Here is a 22,964-nt window from a genome sequence, read left to right on the forward strand (position 1 = left end):
ATGCTGTTTTTCATCTCATCTCCCAAACCTTCTAAGTAATCTACATTTACTATCTTCATGCATTATGTCCTAATACAGCTTAGGGTCAGAGTCTGCCTTTACCAATTGACTAGAACTATGTTTAGAAAAAACTATAACCAAATTTAGAGGTCTTTTCTTGATCCCCTTCTTCCTTCCTGTAGAATTGTATTCAGTTAAGTACCTTAGTCTTCTCAAACCTTTCCTTCTCTCTAATTTTCAGAAGACTGTGGTATGCTAATACTTGTATTATCAATTACGACTATCAATAAGTAATTACCTTTTGTTGCAGTTCTTTCTGCATGTTAAGAGACATTCCCCACTATTCTCTTGTTTATCTTTTATTTCTACTACTTAATTTAGATTTTTATAGCAATGACTCTCCCAAGCTATAGTATCACCTGTCTGAGTGGCAGATATTCCTACTTATCAAGCTCAGAGTATCTTAAATTGATTTGTCATCATTTCCTTCTACTTCCAATTTGAATTTTCTAATTTCACCTTCCCTAGTTCTATTAATAGTGCTGCTATTGCTATATTTATCCATATAGGAAATCTCAGAACCATTGTATCCTCTGTGTTTGATGTTAACAGATTTTTTTTTTAAAAAAACAGGGTCTCACTGTGTAGTTCAGGCTGGCCTTGAACTCACTTTGTAGCCCAGGCTGGCCTCAAATTCACAGTAATCCACTGGCTTCAGCCACCCGAGTGCTGGGATTACAGGGGCACACCACCACACCTGGCTTGGCTTAACAGATGTTTTGAGGAGAAAAAAAGTTCTAGGTTCACATAGAATTGGGAAATTTGGGGTCAAACAAAATGACAGAAGATTTTTTTAAGCTACTGAACTTTTCAGATCTTTTAATCAACATGCTAAATTTTAAGAGGAATGTTTCCAAAATTTATCTGGGAATGTAGTTTCTTTTTCAAGATGAAATCGGTGACAGAAACATTGTGTTTAGAGTGAGCTGAATGACCTTTGACTCCTCTCTCCTTACCACACTCGCCTAGATTTTTTTTTTTGGTACCAGGGATTGAACTCAGAACCTTGCACTTGCAAAGCAGGCACAGTGCCACTGAGCTAAATCCCTGGCCCTTAGATTTTTGATTCTTCATTATCCCAAGTTTATTTTCTTATAACTTTTACTTATTTTTGATTCTTCATTATCCCAAGTTTATTTTCTTATAACCTTTACTTATTTTTTTGAATGCCACTTTTTCCTTATCTTTCCCTATACTTAAACTGTAGGGTTTCTTCTTTTGTTGGTTTGTTTGTTTTTATGGTGCTGAAGGTAGAACCCAGGCCTTGCACATATTAAACACATGCCCTTCCACTTTGTTATATCCCCGGCCTTGAATTCTGCATATTCTTTTAGGGCCCACTCAGAAGCTACTTTCACAAACATGTCTTCCAAATTGTTTGTGATTCTTTTCTTTGTCCTCTTAATAAAATGAGTTTGTACCATCTAATGATACTTAAAAATTTTTGCTTTGCTTATAAGTGTGTATGTTTGTATATTTCCTCCTGGTTTGCAAATTTTGTGGGGGTATCTCTAATAAGACACAGAATAATTCTGCACTCATGTTTAGTAAATATTTATTGAATAATGAGTGCTAAAGCAGCTAACTTGTTGACATGTTTGCATTTTTACTTTCCCTTCAGGAAGAACTCTTACTGGTGGCTTATAAAGAATGTCACAAAGCTGTGATGAGGTGCAGCACAAGTTTCATGACTGGTAGCAAGACAGCAATACAGCTGTGTGGTCATACTCTGGAAACCAGGTCCTACAGGGTATCTGAGGATCTTGTGAGCATCCATCTGCCACTCTCTAGGACTCTTGCTGGTATTTGCTTTTTACATGTGCTTAGTATGTTCAGACATGTTCAGACCAAATCCTATAGTTAAGGGTCATCATTGTCACTGTTCTTCAAGAAGCTGTTGCCATAACTTTTATTTAAGAATATTTATTTAATTGGGCCATTTTTCATCTGGGTCATCTAATGGGTCCTAAGAGTATACACTTAATGGCTAACTATAACTTACCTCTCACCATATTTAAATATAATAAAATCTTGGCATTGATTTTAACCTTCCTCTCTGCCTATTTTCACCAATGGATAATCTGTCAGCGTTTCTTATCACTAAAGAAAGAAATCATAGATTTTCTTTAGTTATTGGAATGTCCGTGTAAATTGTCCATTTGCCTGTCAGTCGTTTTTTTAAACAATTTTGTCAAAATTCATATGTTTATATTTTTAATTGTGCCAAAATATGTGTAACACAAAATTTACCATTTTAACTATTTTTAAGTGTGCATTGGCATTATGTGCATTCACATAGTTGTTCAACCATGACCACCATCCATCTGCAAAACCATTTTAACTTCCAAAACTGACATATGATGATATTACAACTAAACAGTAGCTTACTATTACTCTTTTCACACAGCCTCTGGCAACTACCATTTTTACTTTCTGTCTCAGTTTGACTATTCTGGGTACCTGTGATAAGTGGAATTATATAGTATTATCATTTTGTGACTGGGTTATTTCATTTAGGATACCATCAAGATTCATCCATGTTGCAGTATGTGTTGGGATTTCTTTATTTTTTAAGGCTGAATAATATTCCATTGTATGGCCAGGCATGGTGGCACACACTAGTAGTCCTAGCACTCAGAAGGCTGAGCCAGGAGGATTGCTGCGAGCTCAGGGCCAACCTGGGCTCCATAGTGAGTTCAAGGCCAGCCTGAACTACATAGTGAGACTCTATTTAAAAAAAAAAAACCCACAACTCCATTGTGTGCTATTTTGTTCAACTATTCATCCATTGAGACACTTGAGTTGCTTCCTCTTTTTTGCTACTGTGAATATTTCTGTTAATGAACATAGATGTATGAATCTGTTAAGGTTTTTTCAGTTCTTCTGGGTGTATACCAAGAAAGGAATTACTGAATCATATGGGAATTCTGTGTAATGTTTTTGAGGAACCACCATCCTGTTTCCACAGTAGGTCTACCATTTTACACTCCCACCAGCAGTGTATGTACAAGGGTTCCAGTTTCTTCACATCTTTACCAACACTTGTTATTTTGTGTTTATTTTCATTTGTTAATAATAGCCATCTTCATTTGGATGGTATTTGTAAGTGGTATTTCATTGTGGTTTTGATTTGCATTTCCCTCATGATTACTGATATTGAGCATCTTTTCAGATTTTTTTTGTTTGTTATATCTTTTTTGGAGAAATAGCTATTCAATTGATTTGTTCAATTGTCAGAGTTTTTTGGGGGGGTTGTATATCATGGATATCACCTGTTTATCAAATATATGATTTGCAAATATCTTTTCTCGTGCTGTGGGGTGCCTTTTGCTATTGATAGTGTTCTTTGATGCCAGGAGTTTTTGGTGTAGTCCAGTTTATCTATATTTTCTTTCTTTTTTTTCTTTTTTTTTTTTTTTTTGAGACAGAGTCTCATTATGTAGTTCAGGCTGACCTTGGACTCAGTACATACTCCAGGCTGGCCTCAAACTTGCAGAAATCCTACTACCTCAGCCTCTCAGGTGCTGGGATTACAGGCATGCACCACTATGCCCAACTCTTTTTTTTCTGTTCTTGCCTATTTCTAGGGTGGTGTTGGATCCAAATCATTGTCAAATCCAACATCCCAAAACCTTTTTCCTATCGTTTATTCTAAGAATTTTATAGTTTTAGTTATTTAGATCTTTGATTCATTTTGAGTTCATTTTGTTTGTTTGCTTTTTGGTTATTTTTTGTTTGGTGGTTGGTTAGTTTTTTGTTTGTTTATTTGTTTGTTTGAGACAGGGTCTCACTACATAATTCAGGCTGGCCGTGAATTTACTATGTAGCCCAGGCTCGCCTTGAATTTGTGGCAATCTTCCTGCCTCAGCCTCCCAAGTGCTGGGATTACAGGCATGCACCATTGTGCCTAGCAAGTTAGTTTTTATATATGGTGTCATTTACACCATGTGATTTTATTTTGATTCTATTTTTATTTTTAAAATACTTAGAATAAGTAAGTAAGAATAAGAATACCTAGAATAAGTAAGTAAGAAAAAGTGACCATCATCAAGAAATCTAATAACAAATGCTGCCAAGGCAGTTCGGAAAAAGGAAACCTTCTGCACTGTTGGTGGGAATGTAAACTAGTATAGCCACTATGGAAATCAGTATGGAGATTCCTCAAAAATCTGAAACTAGGACCAGGGATTTAGCTTAGTGGCACTGCACCTTGCTTTGCAAGTGCAAGGTCCTGAGTTCAACCCCTGGTACCAGAAAAAAAAAACAAAACTGAAACTAGAAATTTCATTTGACTCAGCTATTCCCCTTCTAGGTATCTTCCTGAAAGAGTTAAAGACATCATATTACAATGACACATGCCTACCTATCTTTATTGCAGCACAACTCACAGTAGCTAAATCTTGGAAGTGGCCTGTATGTTCATCAGATGAATGGGTTTTAAAAAATGTATTTATATATACAATAGAGTGTTACTCTGCCGTAAGAAGGATAACTTGTCATTTGTAGGAAAATGGATGCACCTTGACACCATAATGTTGTGAAGTAAATAGTACACACAAGAATAAATATCATATGGTTTCTCTTATATGAGAAACCCAAAATATAAATAAAGAGCAAAATAAAAGATAATAGGAAGTAGAGAGATAGATCTTTCTCAAATGGGAAGGGGATCAAGAGATGGAAGAATGAAGAGAGAGGAGAGGGAAAAGAGATGAAAAAAGAATTAAGATGCATTATGTACACGTACCAACTCCGCATAAGGAATGTAGTCATTATGTAATGCAAACATGTACTAATAAAATTTTTAAAAATACTTAGAATAGTTTTTGATAACAAGAGCAGAATAAACCTCTGGAGAGGCAGCATGTTAGTTTTATATAATATATGTGCATACCTTGCACAGTACAGTATTTTAAGTATTTTGATAATACAGTGTTTCAAAATTAAATGTCAAAAGTTTGCATTTTAGACTGTCATTTCTAAATTCAGTTAATGTGCTTTTTGGGAGGAAAGGAGATGTTGATTGAACCCAGGGCCTCACACATGCTAGGCAAACACTGTACCTCTGAACTATACACCAAGCCTGGTAAATATACATTTAAATTACCTGTGTTTCTAAACTTGATGTATTAACTAGTAAACATACTGACTGGGTTTAATTGCTTTCTCACTTTCTTTTTAAAACAATTTAGGTCTTCATGTACGTTTAAGCAGACTGGGTGCTGTCTCAAGACTGCATGAATTTGTACCTTTTGTAAGTGATTCTATTAAGTGTTGATTTGCTTGTATCATATTTCAGAACACCGCTTTTTTGTTCAGTGGAAAGAAAATATTTTGAAACCCAACTATATATATATCCCATTAAAGTATCAATCACAAGGACTTGAAAGTCATCTAGTTCAAACCTTCCATTTCACTGATGAGAAAACTACTGAATAAATATGTAGCATCATAACTAAGATACACCCAAGTCCTGTGAGAAACAGTGAAATTGACTTCCCTCTGTTTCAGGAGGACTTGAAAGTAGAGGTGCTAGTGGAATATCCTTTGCGTTGTCTGGTGTTGGTTGCCCAGGTAGTTGCTGAGATGTGGCGAAGAAATGGGCTGTCTCTTATTAGCCAGGTATGGTAAGGTCTGTTATTCACATTCATAAATGTGTTTTTCTTTTTTTTTGGTTCTGGGGATCAAACTTGGGACCTTGCGCTTGCGAGGCAGGGAGCGGAACCACTGAGCTAAATCCCTGGCCCCATTGTGTTTTTCTTTTATACAATTTTACCTCATATTCCTAAATTTTGATCAGTATTTGTTTTTATTCTCTTGTATAAATTCTTAGAAATGAAAATTTTAGGGGCCATATAAATGTTTCTCCTTTTATCCTATTTGTTGATTGTCCTATCTTAAATTAATTAAAGAAACTAGGGTGTTTAAGTGAACAGATGATCTGAAAGCCGGTAAGTAGTACCACAGAAGTTTCCTGTATTTTTTGGTTTTTTTGTTTTGTTTTGTTTTTTGTTTTTGGTACGGGGGATCGAACTTGGGTTCTTGTGCTTGCAAGGCAGGCGGCGGAACAACTGACCTAAATCCCCGGCCCTGTTTTTTTCTTTTTTTCTCTCTCTCTTTACTTAGAAGTTTCCTGTTAACATAATTATTTTCTAAGGATTACTTTACTTAGAGACTTTTAGTCTTTACATAATCTGTCTTAATCAAAGGCTACTTTATAATTTTTCCTTCTATTTTAGAGCACATAAGGAGAAGTACTTTCCCTAAAGGGTGGGAAATAAGACTTGTAAAATTACCACTTGGAAGAAAACTGGTATTATGATTAAGTGTAAATATTGGGTTACTTTTATTGAAATAGATATTTTAAACTTAGAGGAAATAAATTTTTTGTTAAATATACTAAGAATAAATGTAGAGCATTTTTAACTTTCAAATGTTTTCAGTGTCATACTTTTCACTTTATCATCAGAAATACCTTAAAATGATTTCATAGATTTGCAACTTTTTCCCACCAGTTAAAGTTCCAGGAGTTCCTAACTGAAAGTTTTAAGAAGAGATTTTGTTGAGAATTTTGTTTGAAGTTTTTTAGCATCTACCTTCCTTTATTTATAGGTATTTTATTACCAAGACGTTAAGTGCAGAGAAGAAATGTATGATAAAGATATTATCATGCTTCAGGTACCTGTTTAAGTTACTTTTCATAATTATGCCTTATTCTTCCTTCTGTGTATCTCATGATAAGAGAAGAGATTATAACTTATTATTTAAATTAGTTTTATTGATACTTTTTTTGGAGACAATGTCTCACTGTGTAGTTCAGGCTGGTCTTGAACTCATTATGTAACCGAGGCTGGCCTCAAACTCGTGGTGATCCTCCTGCCTCAGCCTCCTGAGTGCTGAGATTTCAGGCGTGCACTACTATTGGTGCATTTTATATATATATAAAATGTTCACATTCATCATAGGAAATTTGTACCTGTACATAATATATTTTGATTATTCTTTTGTCCTATAATTTATTTTTAAGTTAAATTTTTTTTCACTAATAAACTGAATAGGATAGCACAGAAATAGAGGAGGCTGCTGTACTATTATTATTATTATTATTTTTGGTACTGGGGATCGAACTCAGGTCTTTGCACTTGCGCAGCAGGCGGCGAAACCACTGAGCTAAATCCCCAGCCTGCTGTATTATTTTTTACAATCTTACTTTATAATTTTCTAGTACTATTAGAAAAAAAAACCTGTTTCTCTGTTTAATATAGAAGAAACATGATGCTATATTTCATTCACAGATTGGTGCATCTTTAATGGACCCTAACAAGTTTTTGTTACTGATACTTCAGAGGTATGAGCTTGCTGATGCTTTTACCAAGACCATATCCACAAAAGATCAGGTGAGCAAAGAAACTGACAAATGAATTAGTCTGAGGGAAATACTATTGCACTATTTTCAAGTTTATTTATTTATTTTCAGAGTTGGCCCTTGTATGTGTTGGTTCTATGTCCATGGTTTCAGCCTATCACAGATCAAATATATATATGAAAAATATACAAAAAATTCAATCTGTATTAATGTATAGACTTTTCTCCTTTTCTTAAGCTCAAATTATTACAGTATAATAGTTATTTACATAGCATTTGTATCATATTAGGTACCATAATCTGGAAATGATTTAAAGTACTGTATGTATACATACATACACACATTCTTTTCAATCCAGAAAAGTTAGAATATACAGCTCAACAAAGGGAAAAATACCACATGAAATACTACCTTCAGAAAATAAAGTGTTCGTGGACCAGGGTTGTAGCTGGCTGTGCAGTGCCTGCCTAGCAAGCATGAGGCCTTGGGTTTAGTTCCTGGTACCAAAGAAGATAAAAGAGAGGAAAAAAAATGTTGTCTTGTTTGTTTTTAAAGCAAAAATTATATTCTTCTGTAAATCTCATTTTGTAAATTTGCTGCCTATGCTTAACAAAATACTATGATTGACTTTTTCTTTGTCATTAAATAAATATGCAGCTATATCATCATTTTTGTATCATTTCATTATTTTTATATTTTTGTACCATTTCATTTTTTTTAATGAGGCAGTGCATTTTTATTTTTTATTTTTTTAATTTTTATTTTATTGGTACATTTTAGGTATACAATATAATGACAATCATCATTGGAAATTTGCACCTTTACATAATCTCTCTTGGTTCTTATTTTTCCCCCTTCCCCTGCCCTCCCTTCAACCCCTCCATCCTCCCTATTTGCAAAGACTTTATTTCCATTTTTTCATTTTCTCATATTAATTCCATTCCCTTCTTTCCTTTCCCCTACCCCTCCCACTTCCCTTTCCCCTTTGCCCCTTTTCTTCCAATTTCACATTATCTATTATACCTTTTAGTCCTTACACTTTCAGTTTCTAAAGAAACTATTCAGTATTTAAACGTGTGTCCACAGGGGCCGGGGATTTAGCTCAGTGGTTCTGCCGCCTGCCTCGTAAGCGCAAGGACCCGAGTTCGATCCCTGGAACCAAAAAAAAAAAAAAAAATTAAAAAAAAATGAATAGCCAATAAACGTGTGTCCTATTTATTTCACTTAAGAGTATTGCCTCAATGTGCATCCATTTAGCTATAAATGTCTCTAATTTCTCCTTTTTTCTTGCTGAGTAGTACTCCATTTTATAAAAAGAAAAACACATTTTCTTTATCAAGTCTCCAGTTGATGGGCATTTGGGCTGTTTCCATGCTTTAGCTATTACAAATTGTGCTGCTATGAACATGGGTGCACATATATCACTGTGGTATGATTCTTTTAATTCTTTGGGGAAGATACCCAGCAGGAGAATAGCTGGGTCAAATGGGACTTCCAGTCCTAGTTCTTTGAAGTATCTTCATACTGATTTCCACAGTGGTTGCACCTACACTCCCACCAGCAGTGGAGCAGGGTTCCTCTTTCCCCACAGCCCTGCCAGCATTTGTTATTGGTTGATTTCATGATAGCAGCCATTCTTTCTGGAGTAAGGTGGAATCTCAGCGTTGTTTTCATCTGCATCTCTCGAATGACGAGTGAAGTTGAACATTTTTTCATATGTTTATTTGCTATTTCTACTTCTTTGTCTGAGAAATGTCTGTTCATTTCAGATGCCCATTTTTGGATTGGGTCTTTAAATTTGGGAGGTCTGATTTGTTTAAGTTCTTTTGTTTTGGTACTGGGGATCGAACTCGGGTCCTTGTGCAGGAGCAGGTGGCAAAACTACTGAGCTAAATCCCCAGCCCTGTTTAAGTTCTTTATAGATTTGAGATAGTAGACCTTTGTCTGAGGAAGAGCAGGTGAAGATTTTTTCCCACATTGTGGGTTGTCTCTTCACACTGCTGGTGGTTTCTCTTGCTGTGCAGAAGCCTTTTAATAAGAAGAGATCCCATTTGTTGATTGTGCTAGTTCATGAGCAACTGAGGTTTTGTTCATAAAATCTTTTCCTACACTGATATCTTCAAGGGTTCTACCTAACCTCTGTTCCAACTGGTTCAGAGTTTCTATTTTAATATTTAGATCTTTAATCCATTTTGATTTTAGTTTAGTGCATGGTGAGAGATATAGGTCTAGTTTTAATCTTTGGCAAGTTGAAGCCCAATTTTTCCAGCACCATTTATTAAAGAGGTTATCTTTCCTCCAGTGAGGGTGTTTGGCTCCTTTGTTGAAGATGAGATGGTTGAGTGTGTCTGGTGTTGTTTCTGCATCTTCTAATCTGTTCCACTGGTCCTCAAGTCTGTTTCTTTGCCAGTACCATGTTGTTTTTATCACAGTAGCTTTGTAGTATAGTTTCAAGTTGGGAATTTTGATACTCCCTGCCATGTTTCTGTTACCTAGAATTGCTTTTGCTATTCTGGGTCTCTTCTTGTTCCAAATGAATTTTTGGATTGTTTTCTCAAGGTCCATGAAGTATGCTGCTGGGATCTCAATTGGAATTGCACTAAATCTATATAGCAGTTTTGGAAGTATGGCCATTTTCACTATATTAATCCTTCCTACCCAGGAGCAGGGGATGTCTGTCCATTTTCTGATAGCATCTTCAGTCTCTCTTTTCAGAGTGCCATAGTTTTCAGAGAAGAGGTCTTTGATTTCTTTTGTTAGGTTGATTCCTAGGTATTTCCGTTTTTTGGATGCTATTGTGAAAGGAATTATTTTCCCTATTTCTCTCTCAGTGAGTCTGTCATTCATGTAGAGGAAAGCTATTGATTTTTGTGTGTTGACCTTGTAACCAGCTACTTGACTGATTTTGGTTATTAAGTCTAGAAGACTTTTGGTGGAGTTCTTGGGGTCTTCTATATACAGTATCATGTCATCTGCAAATAATGACAATTTGACTTCTTCATTACCTATCTTTATTCCTTTTATTTCTTTCTCTTGTTTAATTGCCGTGGCTAATGTTTCCAGAACTATATTGAACAAGAGTGGTGATAGTGGACATCCTTGTCTTGTTCCTGATTTGAGTGTGAAGGATTTCAGTTTTTGACCTTTTAGTATAATATTGGCTGTTGGTTTTTCATAGATAGCTTTTATCAGATTGCGGTAGAGACCGTCCATTCCAATTTTTTGTAAGATTTTTATCATAAGTCCATGTTGGATTTTGTCAAATGGTTTTCCTGCATATATTGAGATGATCATGTTTTTTGGCCTTGGCTCTTCTGATACAGTGTATTACATTGATTGATTTGCATATGTTGAACCATCCCTGCATCCGTGGGATGAATCCCACTTGGTCAGGGTTTATGATCTTCTTGATGATCTTCTGCATTCTATTTGCCAGCATCTTATTAAGAATTTTTGGATCTTTTTTTTTTTTTTTTTTGGTACCGGTGATCGAACTCGGGTCCTTGCGCTTGCACAGCAGGTGGCGAAACCACTGAGCTAAATCCCTGGCCCTAAAGAAGCAATGAGTGGCTACTTAAGAGTGACCAGGTTTTTTTGTTTTGTTTTGTTTTGTTTTGGGTACTGGGGATCAAACTCGGGTCCTTGTGCTGCTTGCACAGCAGGCAGCGAAACCACTGAGCTAAATCCCCGGCCCCTGGATTTTTGCATCTGTGTTCATTAGTGAGTTTGGCCTATAGTTCTCTTTTTCAGTTGGGTCTTTCTCTGCTTTGGGGATCAAGGTGGTGCTTGCTTCCAGGAATGAATTCGGGACTATTGCTTCCCTTTCAATTTCATTGAAGAGTTTAAACAATGGTGGCAGTAGTTCCTCTCTAAATGTCATAGAATTCAGCAATGAAGCCATCAGGACCTGGGCTTTTCTTAGTTGGTAAGTTTTTAATTACATTTTCAATTTCATTGATTGATATTGGGTCGTTTAGAATTTTTAGGTCTTCATTCAACTTTGGTAATTCATATGTATCTAGGAATCTGTCCATTTCTTCTGTGTTTTCCATCTTGCTGGCGTATAGGTTCTTGAAGTAGGTATTGATGATCCTCTGGATTTCTGCTGGTTCTGTTGTAATTTCACCCTTTTCATTCTTAATTGCATGGATTTGGGCCTTTTCTTTCCTTTTTCTGATAAGGTTGGCTAAGGGTTTGTCAATTTTGTTTATTCTTTTGAATAACTAACTCTTGGCTTCATTAATTTTTTGTATCGTTCTCTTAGTCTCCATTGAATTGATTTCTCCTCTGATCTTTATAATTTTCTCCCTTGTATGAGCTTTGGGTTTGTCCTGCTCTTCTTTTTGTAGAAACTTGAGGTTCAGCATCAGGTTGTTTAATTGGGCTCACCCCGTTTTCCTAATATGAGTATTCACTGCTATGAATTTCCCTAGTAAGACTGCTTTCATTGTGTCCCATAGATTCCGATATGTTGTGTTGTCATTTTCATTTAATTGAAGGAACTGTCTGATTTCTTCTTTAATTTCCTCTGTGACCCATTGGTTATTCAGAAGTGTGCTGTTCAATTTCCATGTGTTTATGAAATTCTTGTGCTTCCTTTTGCTGTTGATCTCCAATTTGATCGCACAATGGTCTGATAATATACAAAGGATAACTTTAATTCCTTTGCACTTACTTAAACATGTTCTGTGAGTGAGTATGTGGTCTATTTTGGAGAGTGACCCGTGTGCACTTGAAAAGAATGTGTATTCTGATTTTGTGGGGTAGAACATTCTGTAACCATTTGTTAAGTTCATTTGTTCAAGAGTTCAATTGAGTTCTAGTATTTCATTACTTATTTTTTGTCTAGTTGATCTATTTGTGACAGTGGGGTATTGAGGTCCCCCACTACAATTGTATTAGTGCATAAATGACTTTTCACATCCGTTAGTACTTGTTTTATATAGTTGGGTGCACTAGTGTTTGGTGCATAGATATTTATGATTGTCATCTCTTCCTGTTGGATTTTTCCCTTTACAAGGATGTAGTGTCCTTTGTCTCTCTTAATCAGTGTTGGTTTGAAATCCACTTGATCTGTAAAGAAGATAGCTACTCCTGCTTTTTTTTGGGTTCCCGTCACATGGAGTATTGTTTTCCACCCTTTAACTTTCAGTCTATGAGTTTCTTTTTGAATTAAGTGTGTCTGTTGTATGCAGCATATTGTTGGATTTTACTTCTTGACCCATTCTGCCAGTCTGTTTCTTTTGATTGGTGAGTTGAGACCATTAACATTGATGGTTATAACTGATATATATTGACTTGTCATTGTCATGACTTCTTCTTTTTGTTGGATTCTCCCCCTTTACATTTAATTTCTTGTCATGCCCAATGGATTCATTCTGCTGTGCTTCCTGGGGTTGTGAACCTTATTGTCTTTTCCTAGGATGTTGTCTAAAATGTTTTGGAGTGCTGATTTGGCATTCATGAAGTTCCTAAGGTGCTCTTTGTCATGAAAGTATCTTATTTCTCCATCAATTTTGAAAGATAGTTTTGCAGGGTACATCAATCTGGGTTGGAGGCTGTTTTCCTTTAGGGCTTGAAATACGTCACTCCAAGCTCTTCTTGCCTTGAGGGTTTGCGTTGAGAAGTCTGCTGTGATTCTGATGGGCTTTCCTTTGTATATGATTTGTTTCTTTTCTCTCACTGATTGTAGAACTTTGTTCTTCTGTTGGGTTTCTGGAATCTTAACAATTATATACCTATGTGTAGATTTTTTTTGATCAAGGCTATTTGGAGTCCTATATGCCTCACTTATCTGTATGTCAAGTTCTTTTCCCCTCCTTGGGAAGTTTTCTGCCATCACTTCTGTGAACAGTTTGTTTATGTCATCTGTACTCTCTCCTGTTTCTTTGTTGACTCCAATCCGTCTTATGTTATTCTTCTTTGCATCATCTAGCAGCTGCTGGATTGATTTCTCATGGTCCCTTACAATTTTGAAGCAATTTTTCTTTTCCTGGTCACTAATTGCAATCTTATCTTCTATATCTGAAATTCTGTTCTCACATTGGCTCATTCTGCTGTGTAGACGTTCAATGGAGTTTTATAATCTCCTGGAAATCTGTTTGCATCTGTTTTATGGATTCCATTTGTTTCCTATGTTGGGATTCCATCACATTCCTGAGCTCCTCTCTAGATTTATCAATCGTGTCTTGCACTATGAGCACAATCTCTGCTGTTTCAGAGAAATTATTTCTGATTTCATTTTTTGCAGATCGTCTTTTTTTGCCAGTTCAGGGAGTCCAGGTGGTTGAGTATTAGAGTGTTCCATCTTATTTCTCTTTGGGGTTGCTGTAGGTGATCTGGAAGTCTGGTTTTGAGACTTATTTACGTGTCTTCTCATTTCGACTAGGCGGGGGTGCTGTTGGCGCCCACAAGGCTCACCTGCTCTGCCCTGGGAGCAGGGGAACGGCAGCCCAGAGGCCCCTTCCTCTGGGCTGGGAGCAGTGGAATGGTAGCCCGGAGGCCCCTACCTCTGCACTGGGAGCAGTGGTGCCATGTCCCAGAAGCCCCTTCCTGTGTGCTGGGAGCGGTGGAACAGTGGCCGGGAGGCCCCTTCCTCTGTGCTGGGAGCAGTGGAACAGTGGCCCTGAGGCCCCTTCCTCTGTGCTGGGAGCAGTGGAATGGCAGCCTGGAGGCCCTTACCTCTGCTCTGGGAGCAGTGGTACGGTGGCCAGGAAGCCCCTTCCTCTGGGCTGGGAGTGATGAAATGGCAGCCGGGAGGCCCCTTCCTCTGTGCTGGGAGCAGTGGAACAGAGGCCCGGAGGCCCCTTCCTCTGCGCTGGGAGCGGTGGAATGGTGGCCCGGAAGCCCCTTCCTCTGGGCTGGGAGTGGTGGAACAGCCTTTTTGTATCATTTTAAATGAGTATGTTATACTTTAGTCTTGTGATGCTAGAGGTTTTTTGCAGGGTTTTTTTGTTTGTTTGTTTGTTTGTTTGTTTTTTGGTACCAGGGATTGAACTCGGGACCTTGCGCTTGTGAGGCAGGAGCCAGAACCACTGAGCTAAATCCCCAGCCCTGTAGTTTTTTGATCTTACAGACATCTGTACCTCACTGTTTAAAACTTTTACCTAATTATTTTGTTAAGATCAATTCTTAGAAGATGTGTAAAGCAGCATTCTCTTTAAGGCTCTTTATAGGTATCGAGAAATTGGTGTCAGGAAAGTTATTTCTGTTTAAACTCAAATATGTACATTTCTAATGGCACAATATTTTAAATCTTTGTTGCTCTGACAGATGATAAATGACTTTTCACCTTAACTTGCAGTTTTTAATTATTGGTGGAGTTGAATGTGTTTTAATTATTGTTAACCTTTGCAGAAGTCAGTGAATTATCAGTTCCTGTTCTTAGTCTATTCCTGTTCTTGTAAAAGCTCTTTTAAGGACTACTAACTCTTCCTTTATGGTATATTGATTCCATTTTGCAGAATTTGTAATTTGTCTCATGATGTTTTGTCACATCTATTGTTTCAGTATTTGAAGTCCTAATTTATAAAGTAACCCTTCACTGTTTTGAATTCATGAAATCACTTTCTTTCAATTTGGAAGCCCCTTGCAAAGTGGCAATGAATAGGACATAGCCTGCAAATGAATTTTTAGTCATGATACTTAGTAAAAATAAATATGATTTGATACAGTACTTAAGTAAAAAATGTGTTAGAGAACTGTACTTTCACCATAACTATTTGAACCACTATCTTACTAGCCCAGTAAGAAGGAAGCTAATAGTGGAGGAAGTGTTAAAGATTACAATTTGCTTGTCAACTTAGGATAAATAATGATATAAGGATAATGATAATGAAAATGATAACAATAATAGTTGTTCAATATTCATGTGCAGGGTATTGTGAACTTTTTTGGATTTGATGTCAAAAAAAGGAACTATTAAGGGCTGGGGATTTAGCTCAGTGGCATTCCACCTGCCTCACAAGTGCAAAGTCCTGAGTTTAATCCCTGGTATCAAAAAAAAAAAGGAACTATTAACCTCATAATTTGTATTACTATGTTCTGAAAGAAAATACTAGACTGGAAGGACTATGAGTCTGATACAGAAATGCATGTTTTATGGAGTTTTCGGTTCTTATGTAACTAATTTATTCATTTTCAATTCTATAGGATTTAATTAAGCAGTATAATACATTAATAGAAGAAATGCTTCAGGTCCTCATCTATGTTGTGGGTAAGACTAAAACAAAATGTTTTGAAATATAACATGGATTACTTTTTAGAGAGAATGTTAACAAGAGTTATAATGGATCATCTCATTCCTCTCTCAAATACTATATAGAATATTAGAGATAAATGTGTCTAATGTGATTGATAGATTTAGAAACACCTTTAGAAGAGCACATATCTTATATTTTTAATTTTTAATGCCTTATTTGTAATTTTATGGACTTCAAACTTCTAGGATATAGTTACCCCGGATAGAAATATAGATTTTTTTAAAACTTACTCATTTAGTGCTAAAAATTACATAAGTATACGAAATTTAAACATAACATAGTTCTACGTAAACTGTAGTTTTATTATGTCATTGTGTTAAATTACCTTGCACAAATATTGGTCATACCTAGCTTCATTGAGATTAGTTGGGGAAAGGCAAAAAATGTTCTTTGCTAGAAATAATGTTTATCAAGTTATTATGGCATTGACCTTCAGAAATGTGTTTTATATTTCAGCTGAATATAATATAATCCTTCTTTGCAGAAGTACTTACAAATTCTAACCTCTTGAAGACAGATGTATACTGTATCATAGTCTTGATTTTACCAGTCGCGTACATTTATTGCCATCATCTTATTCTCAGCTTCTCACTGTTCTTTACTTTGCTGCACCAGATACTTTTGCTTTTGTATTTCCTAGTGAAGATTCTAGCCATAACTTGTTTGTCTGAGAGCTGGTGGTGGATCAGTTGTTTGTCTTAGTAGATAATGTTTTAAACCTTTCCAGACTACATACGTCTGTCTGGCGTATTCCAGTATGAAACTAATAACACTACGAAGGAGCAAATTAAAAATGTGTAAAAAGGGCCGGGGATTTAGCTCAGTGGTTCTGCCACCTGCCTCGCAAGCACAAGGTCCCAAGTTTGATCCCTGGTACCAAAAAAATTAAAAAATAAATAAATAAATAAAAATGTGTAAAAGCTAATGAAATTGATTATATAGTTTACCAAAGTATAAAAACTAGAGAAAAATTTTGTGTTTGTTCTTAGAATATGATATGAGAAATTTCTAATCGTTAATGCTTGATATATTCTGAGTATAGGTTCATTACTTTCAAGAATCAACATTTTTGTTTAAAAAATATTGTCTGATTTTATAATGTAAAGAACATTAAGTAGAAAAATATTTGGATTAGGAATCAAAGGCTTCAGTTTGGCCCTGCCATCAACTATCACAAGCATCTCATTCATATTCTTTGACCCTCAGTTCCTCATTTGTAAAATGTGAAGGGAATCTACATGATCATTTTTGTTTGTTTGATTGTTTTTTGTTTGGTTTTTAAGACAGTCTTGCTATGTAGTTCAGGTTGGCCTTGATTTCACTATGTAGTCCAGGCTGGCCTTGAACTTGTGGTGATCTTTCTCCCTCAGCCTCGCAAGTGCTGGGTTCATGGGCATGTGCCACCATGCCTGGATCCTATATGATCTCTTAAGGTTGCTTCTAGCACCAAAATTCACTCTTTGGTGAAAAAATGTGAAAATTACAAAAGGCTTTACAAATGTAAAGATGAATGAGTTTAATAGAAACAAATTCATTTAAAAAGCCATTCTTTGACAAACTTGCAGAATTCATCAGATCTCTTAAGGGTTTCTTTCTTTGTGTCTTATAGAAATCATAGGTCTTAGTACCGATGTTACAGTAGTGAGAATCGATGATGACATACAGCCAGATATTATGAATCTGCTCGAATCATATATTGTAGATACCAGTGACGTTTCCAGAGTTAACTTGGCTCTTGCCTTTCTCCATTTTGCATTTTATTGCAGTGAAAAATGAATACCTGGGCCGGGGATTTAGCTCAGTGGCACCGCACCTGCCTGGCAAGTGCAAATTCCTGAGTTCAGTCGCTGGTACTGAAAAAAAAAAAAGTGAATACCTGATTATGTGGGCATTTTTGCAACACCAGTCATTCTTGATACATATTACTGGGTTTTCATTTGACCCATAAAGATGTTTTTAAGTATTTTGTTTTTCAGTCTTCATTTTGTTGTTTCATTTTTTTGTTGTTGTCGTTGTTTCTTAAATAACTGTCCCAGTGTGCAACCATGGCTATGTAAAGGTGTGTAAAGGACAGAGAAGATTAGTTAGAGATGAAACTTTAGTTCAGTCACCGAGAGGACCCAGGAGCACTGCTATTTCAGCATAAGAGAGCTTCAGGGAAACAGCAGCAAGCTGATACCTCCATGGGTATTTATTTGTAACTCAAGGACATGAGAACAAAGACATGAAAGAAAGGCATTTGCAACCTATTGTATAGGAGTTTTAGTCAGGAGATGGGGCCATAATCAGATGGTTTGGCATGGAATGATTTGTTACATGAAACATGTTGACCTAGTTTAAGCAGTCTTGTCAGGGCAAGAGGGGACACAATGGCCACAAGAAACATCTCTGAGAGCAAACTGCTTTTAATTCTGCTGACTGTTGTCCTTCAGATTCTGCTCTAAACTTTAACCATGCATTCCAGGAGTCCTGAACTGCTGTCCAGAAAGTTCCTTCCTTTTTCCGAATTCACTTCAAACATTCTTGGGGGAGGGGGAGTTGAATTCAGGACCTTGCGGTTTCGAGGCAGGTGGCCGAGGCAGGTGGCGGCACCAGTGAGCTAAATCCCCAGCCCACTTCAAACATTGTTTTGGTCAGAGTCTCACCACAAGTAGAGACTTTTGGGTTTTTTTGGTTTTTTGAGATAGTTTCACTATGTAGTTCAGGCTAGCCTTGAAGGCACTATGTAACACAGGCTGACCTCAAACTCATGGCAATCCTCCTGCCTCAGCCTCTCAAGTGCTGGAACTACAGGTGTGTCCTGCCACACCTGGCTGGTAGAGGCAACACTGAGGAAGATCTTCAAAGAAAAGCTGTTCAGTGATGGCCACTGCTCATTCACATGCCATCTGCCTTGTTTTCTGGATTAGCAGCAGAGGGTAATTAATTGAGGGGTCTTGTTGTTACAGTGTTTGTGTGTGTGTGTGTGTGTACATGAGTTAAGATGCCTGGATTCTTCTTCAGGTTACTCAGTTTTCTCCCTTGTCTTTCAACAAATAAACTCTTGTTTGGAGTTGGGAAAATGTTGAAATAATTTTTGATCCCTCTTTCATAGGAGGGATACATAATAAACTTAATGCGTTGATATATGTGTAAATATATCTGATGGGGAGAGATTTAAACCAAAAAGCAATTAATTATTCTACTTTTTCTTTTCATTGTATTAGGAGAGCGGTATGTACCTGGAGTGGGAAGTGTGACCAAAGAAGAGGTCATAATGAGAGAAATTGTTCACTTGCTTTGCATTGAGCCCATGCCACACAGTGCTATTGCCAAAAATTTGCCTGAGAATGTAAGTCTAACTGTTTTTCTCTTGCTTCACCTCAAGATGGCATGGTTTGTTCTTTTTCTTTAATCGGAAGCTACTTTAAATTTCAGGAGAATATGTTAAGCAAAAAGCCCCATATTTTTGTCTCATCCCTTAGTGGTATAAGCTTTAATTGTAGGAAAAACTCCTTCACTTTTTATTTACTTTAAATAGTACTTCACCAGATAAAAAGGGGCTCCCTGAAATACTGAGTCTTTGGGAGCAGTGTGTTAATATGGGTCTTCTGGGAAGCAGATCTGAAGGTAAAATATTAAGGCTTTATATTAAAGTTATGAGGAAGCTAAGTAAGCATGGTGGTTCATGCCTGTAATCCCAGCACTTAGGAGGCTGAGGCAGGAGGATTGCGTAGAGTTTGACGCCAGCCTGGGCTCTATAGTGAGTTCTAGGCCAGCCTGAATTACATAAAGAATCCCTGGCTCAAAAAAATTTTGTTTTGTTTTGTTTTGTTTTGGTACTGGGGATTGAACTCGGGACCATGCACTTGTGAGGAAGACGGCACAACCACTGAGCTAAATCCCCAGCCCTCAAAAAATTTTTCTAAATAAAGTTATGAGAGGGCTGGGGATTTAGCTCAGTGGTTGCGCTGCCTGCCTCACAAGCGCAAGGTCCCGAGTTCGATCCCCGATACCAAAAACACACACACACAAATAAATAAAGTTATGAGGGAACTGGGCAAGGCTGAGACAGCCACCAGAGTATTGTGCAGGTCTGATTCCTATGAAAAAAAGTAGGAAGAATATTAAATAGAAGCATCCTATGGAAAACTTGATCTCATAGAAGAAGAGAATAGAATAGTGGTCACTAGAGACTAAAAGAGTAGCAGGAAGCCAGATAGCTAGAGGTTAGATGACAAAGTACCAAAGTACAGGTAGATAGCAAGAACTAGTTCTAGTGTTCTGTATCACAATAGGGTACCAGTAACTATACAGCAATTTATGATATACTTCAAAATAACTAGAAAAAAGAGTCCAAAAGTTCCCAACACATAGAAATTATAAATGTTTGAGGGTTTAGAAATGCTAATTACCCTGATTTGTTCATTATACATTGTATGAATGTACTGAATTTTACTCTGCCTCATAAATATGCGCAATATTATATGTCAACTTAATTTTTTAAAAAGCATCCTCCTCTTGGGCTTGGCACCTTGCCACTGGTGCCTTTCTGTGTCTCCCAGAGCAAGCCTAGTATCTTTGATATCTTGGTATCTCTACCTTACTCCTTGTTGGAGAGCATCATCAGGAAGCTTAGTGTCGCTAGGGCACAATAGCTGAGTCATGTTGCCCTTTATGCTTCTTTGAGCAGAACATTTATGCTTCCTCTGCAAGGTATATTGTTGTGGTCACCACAGATGATATTTATGATTACGTATGTATAGAAATTAACGTAATAGGGCCGGGGATTTAGCTCAGTGGTTCTGCCGCCTACCTCACAAGCACAAGGTCCCGAGTTCAATCCCCAGTACCAAAAAAAAAAAAATTAACATAATAGTCCTAAAGATTCATATTTTTTCCCTTTGAAAATTTGAGTATGAATTAGAATACTGGTTCTTAAAAAAAGAATTGTAGTTATTTCTACCATCAAGGTTTTCTAAAGAGATACAATAAGGATAACCCTTGACCACTGGTCTTTTCCCTCCTTTCCACCCCAAATTATTTGTATCTGTTTCCAGTTTCACTGTTTAATGATTCTCAAATTATAGTTATTTAGCATATCACTTCAAAATTTTTGCATATCCATCTATCAATTCTATGATTAATACCTTTGAAATGTCAACTTGCAGTTTCCCATAACATTTTTCTAAGCAATACCATCTGTGTGCATTTGGTATTCTCTGTCATTTTCCCCGATACATATTTTTAAATTTTAATAATATATAACTATATGACATCTAAATAATTTCATGTATTACCTGTGATGCACATACCATACTTTGATAAAAAAAAAAAAGAACAGTTTTAAGGCATCTTCTAACTTTTTGCTACGTATCCTGGAGTACATTTTCTTTATAGAGGTCAAGTTGGGCATGGTGGCATGCCCCTAGTCCCTGCTACTTGGAAAGCTAAGACAGGAGGATCACTTGAGCCCAGGAGATTGGCACCAACCTGGATTGCAAGACCCCATCTCTTAAAAACTGAATAAATAAAACAAATTTAAAACAAAAAGGGTTAAATTTCTTATGATTTTACAATATTGTAGATATTTACAAGCAGCATCTATAAACTTTTTGTAGTAGTTTTACTAGGTCCTTATCCTGACTTCACAAAAAAATAGTGTTCACTTTTCAAGAAAATGTTCAGGCCAACCAGCAAGAAACTATTATAATTACAAATGATAGAATACATCAGGACATCTATACATGTATTTTGATAGAAATTTCTAATTGGGTCCCATTTATCCTGTTACCTTGGATTTAGGGATTAGAAAAGCATGAGCATGTGCCCAAATGTGGGTAATGACAGTACTGCATAAAAAAAGCTTCTCTTCATTGAACTATTGGTAATGGATGTGTGTGTGCGTGTACATGTACACATGCAGGAATGCATGTTCAGCATAAAGGCAAACATTTCTTTGTTATGTAGTTTATACATAGATATTAACTCCTAAGAAATCAGTTCGCCAAAAAATAAAAAATAAAAAAAAAGAAATCAGTTCACCAAAATGCAGCAAACTGGATGTAATTTTTATACTGAAAATTGATCTTTTTATTTTTTGTTTGCGAAGTACTGTAGACATGCAGTTAAAAGTGTATTTCAAGACCGGGTATAGTAGTGCCCACCTGTAATCCCAACACTCACGGGACTGAGGCAGGAGGGTCGCCACAAGCTTGAGGCCAACCTGAGCTACATAGTGAGTTCAAGGCCACCCTCAACAGCATAGCAAGACCTGTCTCCAAAAAACAAAATGTATTTCAATACACAAAGGTAAAAATGATAAAAATTGTTTCAACAGGAAAATAATGAAACTGGCTTAGAGAATGTCATAAACAAAGTGGCCACATTTAAGTAAGTGCTTAATGTTTATACTTCTTCTACGGGGTAGATTGATCTTTTTCTTACACTTTGGGTACTTTGTAGAAGCCTGAAGTTCTTGCCAGACTGCTAGTAGTAGGAATGGAATACAGATTAGAAGTGTGAAGAAGATGAGAGCCACGCAGTGGCATTGAGTACATGTTTGTTAAAGAGATGAGTTTGGGGGGGAGGTAAATGAGAAATACCTATTTGTGATACTGGGTGATTTAGATAGCAAGTTAATAAACTTTTCCAATAGTCTTTTTCTTATTAATTGGAAGCCATGATTTTATTCATTGTTCTATACATTTTTATTTTCTTATTTTAGTTTTTTCCAGTAAAGTTAGAAAATTTATAATTCATTCTTAAAATGGAAATAAGATTTTAATTGGACTAATTCTTCTAATTTGAAAAATTGATACCAGAGTGAATTTCTGCTGAATATAGTATTATGTTTATAAATAAATTACTGGGTTCAAATAATTTATAAAATAAGCTAGAGCTTTTTATGTTCTAATGATGTTGAGTGATATATTTGACTTAAGATTCAGGTAGAAACCCAAAACTTTTGAACCAAAATAAACATTTCCTCCCTTTAAAAAAAAAAAGAAAGAGAGGGAGAGAGAGAGACAGAGACGAGCAACAGACAGGCAGAAACAAGGAATGAAAGCCAGCCAGCCAAAGCTGCTTAATGTCACAGCAAATATGGTGTGGTATTTTGGCATTGGTGCTTTTCCTTAGAGTACTGTATAGAAAACTCAGCACTATTTTCATGTACAGTTTGCTAAGACTATATCTCCCTACCATTTTAGATTTGAACTTAGACAATGAAGTGTGTGATAGTTTAGCAGACAATCTTTAGGCTCCAAAGGCTATAAAAGAAGTCTCAGGAATATAAG

The 22,964-nt window shown here is 36.4% G+C and overlaps 1 protein-coding gene across 5 annotated transcripts in view; it reads left to right on the forward strand.

Annotated features, from left to right (window-relative positions):
- Window positions 1-22,964, forward strand: part of Ubr1 (ubiquitin protein ligase E3 component n-recognin 1) — a 190,835-nt gene that overhangs the window by 93,563 nt on the left and 74,308 nt on the right. For all 5 annotated transcript variants that reach the window (XR_002388329.2, XM_021241737.2, XM_013078437.3 and 2 more), the window contains exons 15-22: window positions 1,682-1,862; window positions 5,253-5,314; window positions 5,572-5,682; window positions 6,673-6,738; window positions 7,356-7,457; window positions 15,578-15,641; window positions 18,894-19,018; window positions 22,007-22,059. Coding sequence is in view for 4 of the 5 variants with exons in the window: in XM_021241737.2 (XP_021097396.1) it covers window positions 1,682-1,862; window positions 5,253-5,314; window positions 5,572-5,682; window positions 6,673-6,738; window positions 7,356-7,457; window positions 15,578-15,641; window positions 18,894-19,018; window positions 22,007-22,059 (764 nt within the window). In the remaining variant the exon portion in view is untranslated. The remainder of the gene's footprint in view (window positions 1-1,681; window positions 1,863-5,252; window positions 5,315-5,571; window positions 5,683-6,672; window positions 6,739-7,355; window positions 7,458-15,577; window positions 15,642-18,893; window positions 19,019-22,006; window positions 22,060-22,964) is intronic.

The sequence above is a fragment of the Heterocephalus glaber genome, unplaced genomic scaffold (genome assembly GCF_053883595.1).
Source record: "Heterocephalus glaber isolate CG9 unplaced genomic scaffold, H.glaber_assembly_v1.0 deba00000809, whole genome shotgun sequence".
NCBI lineage: Eukaryota > Metazoa > Chordata > Mammalia > Rodentia > Bathyergidae > Heterocephalus > Heterocephalus glaber.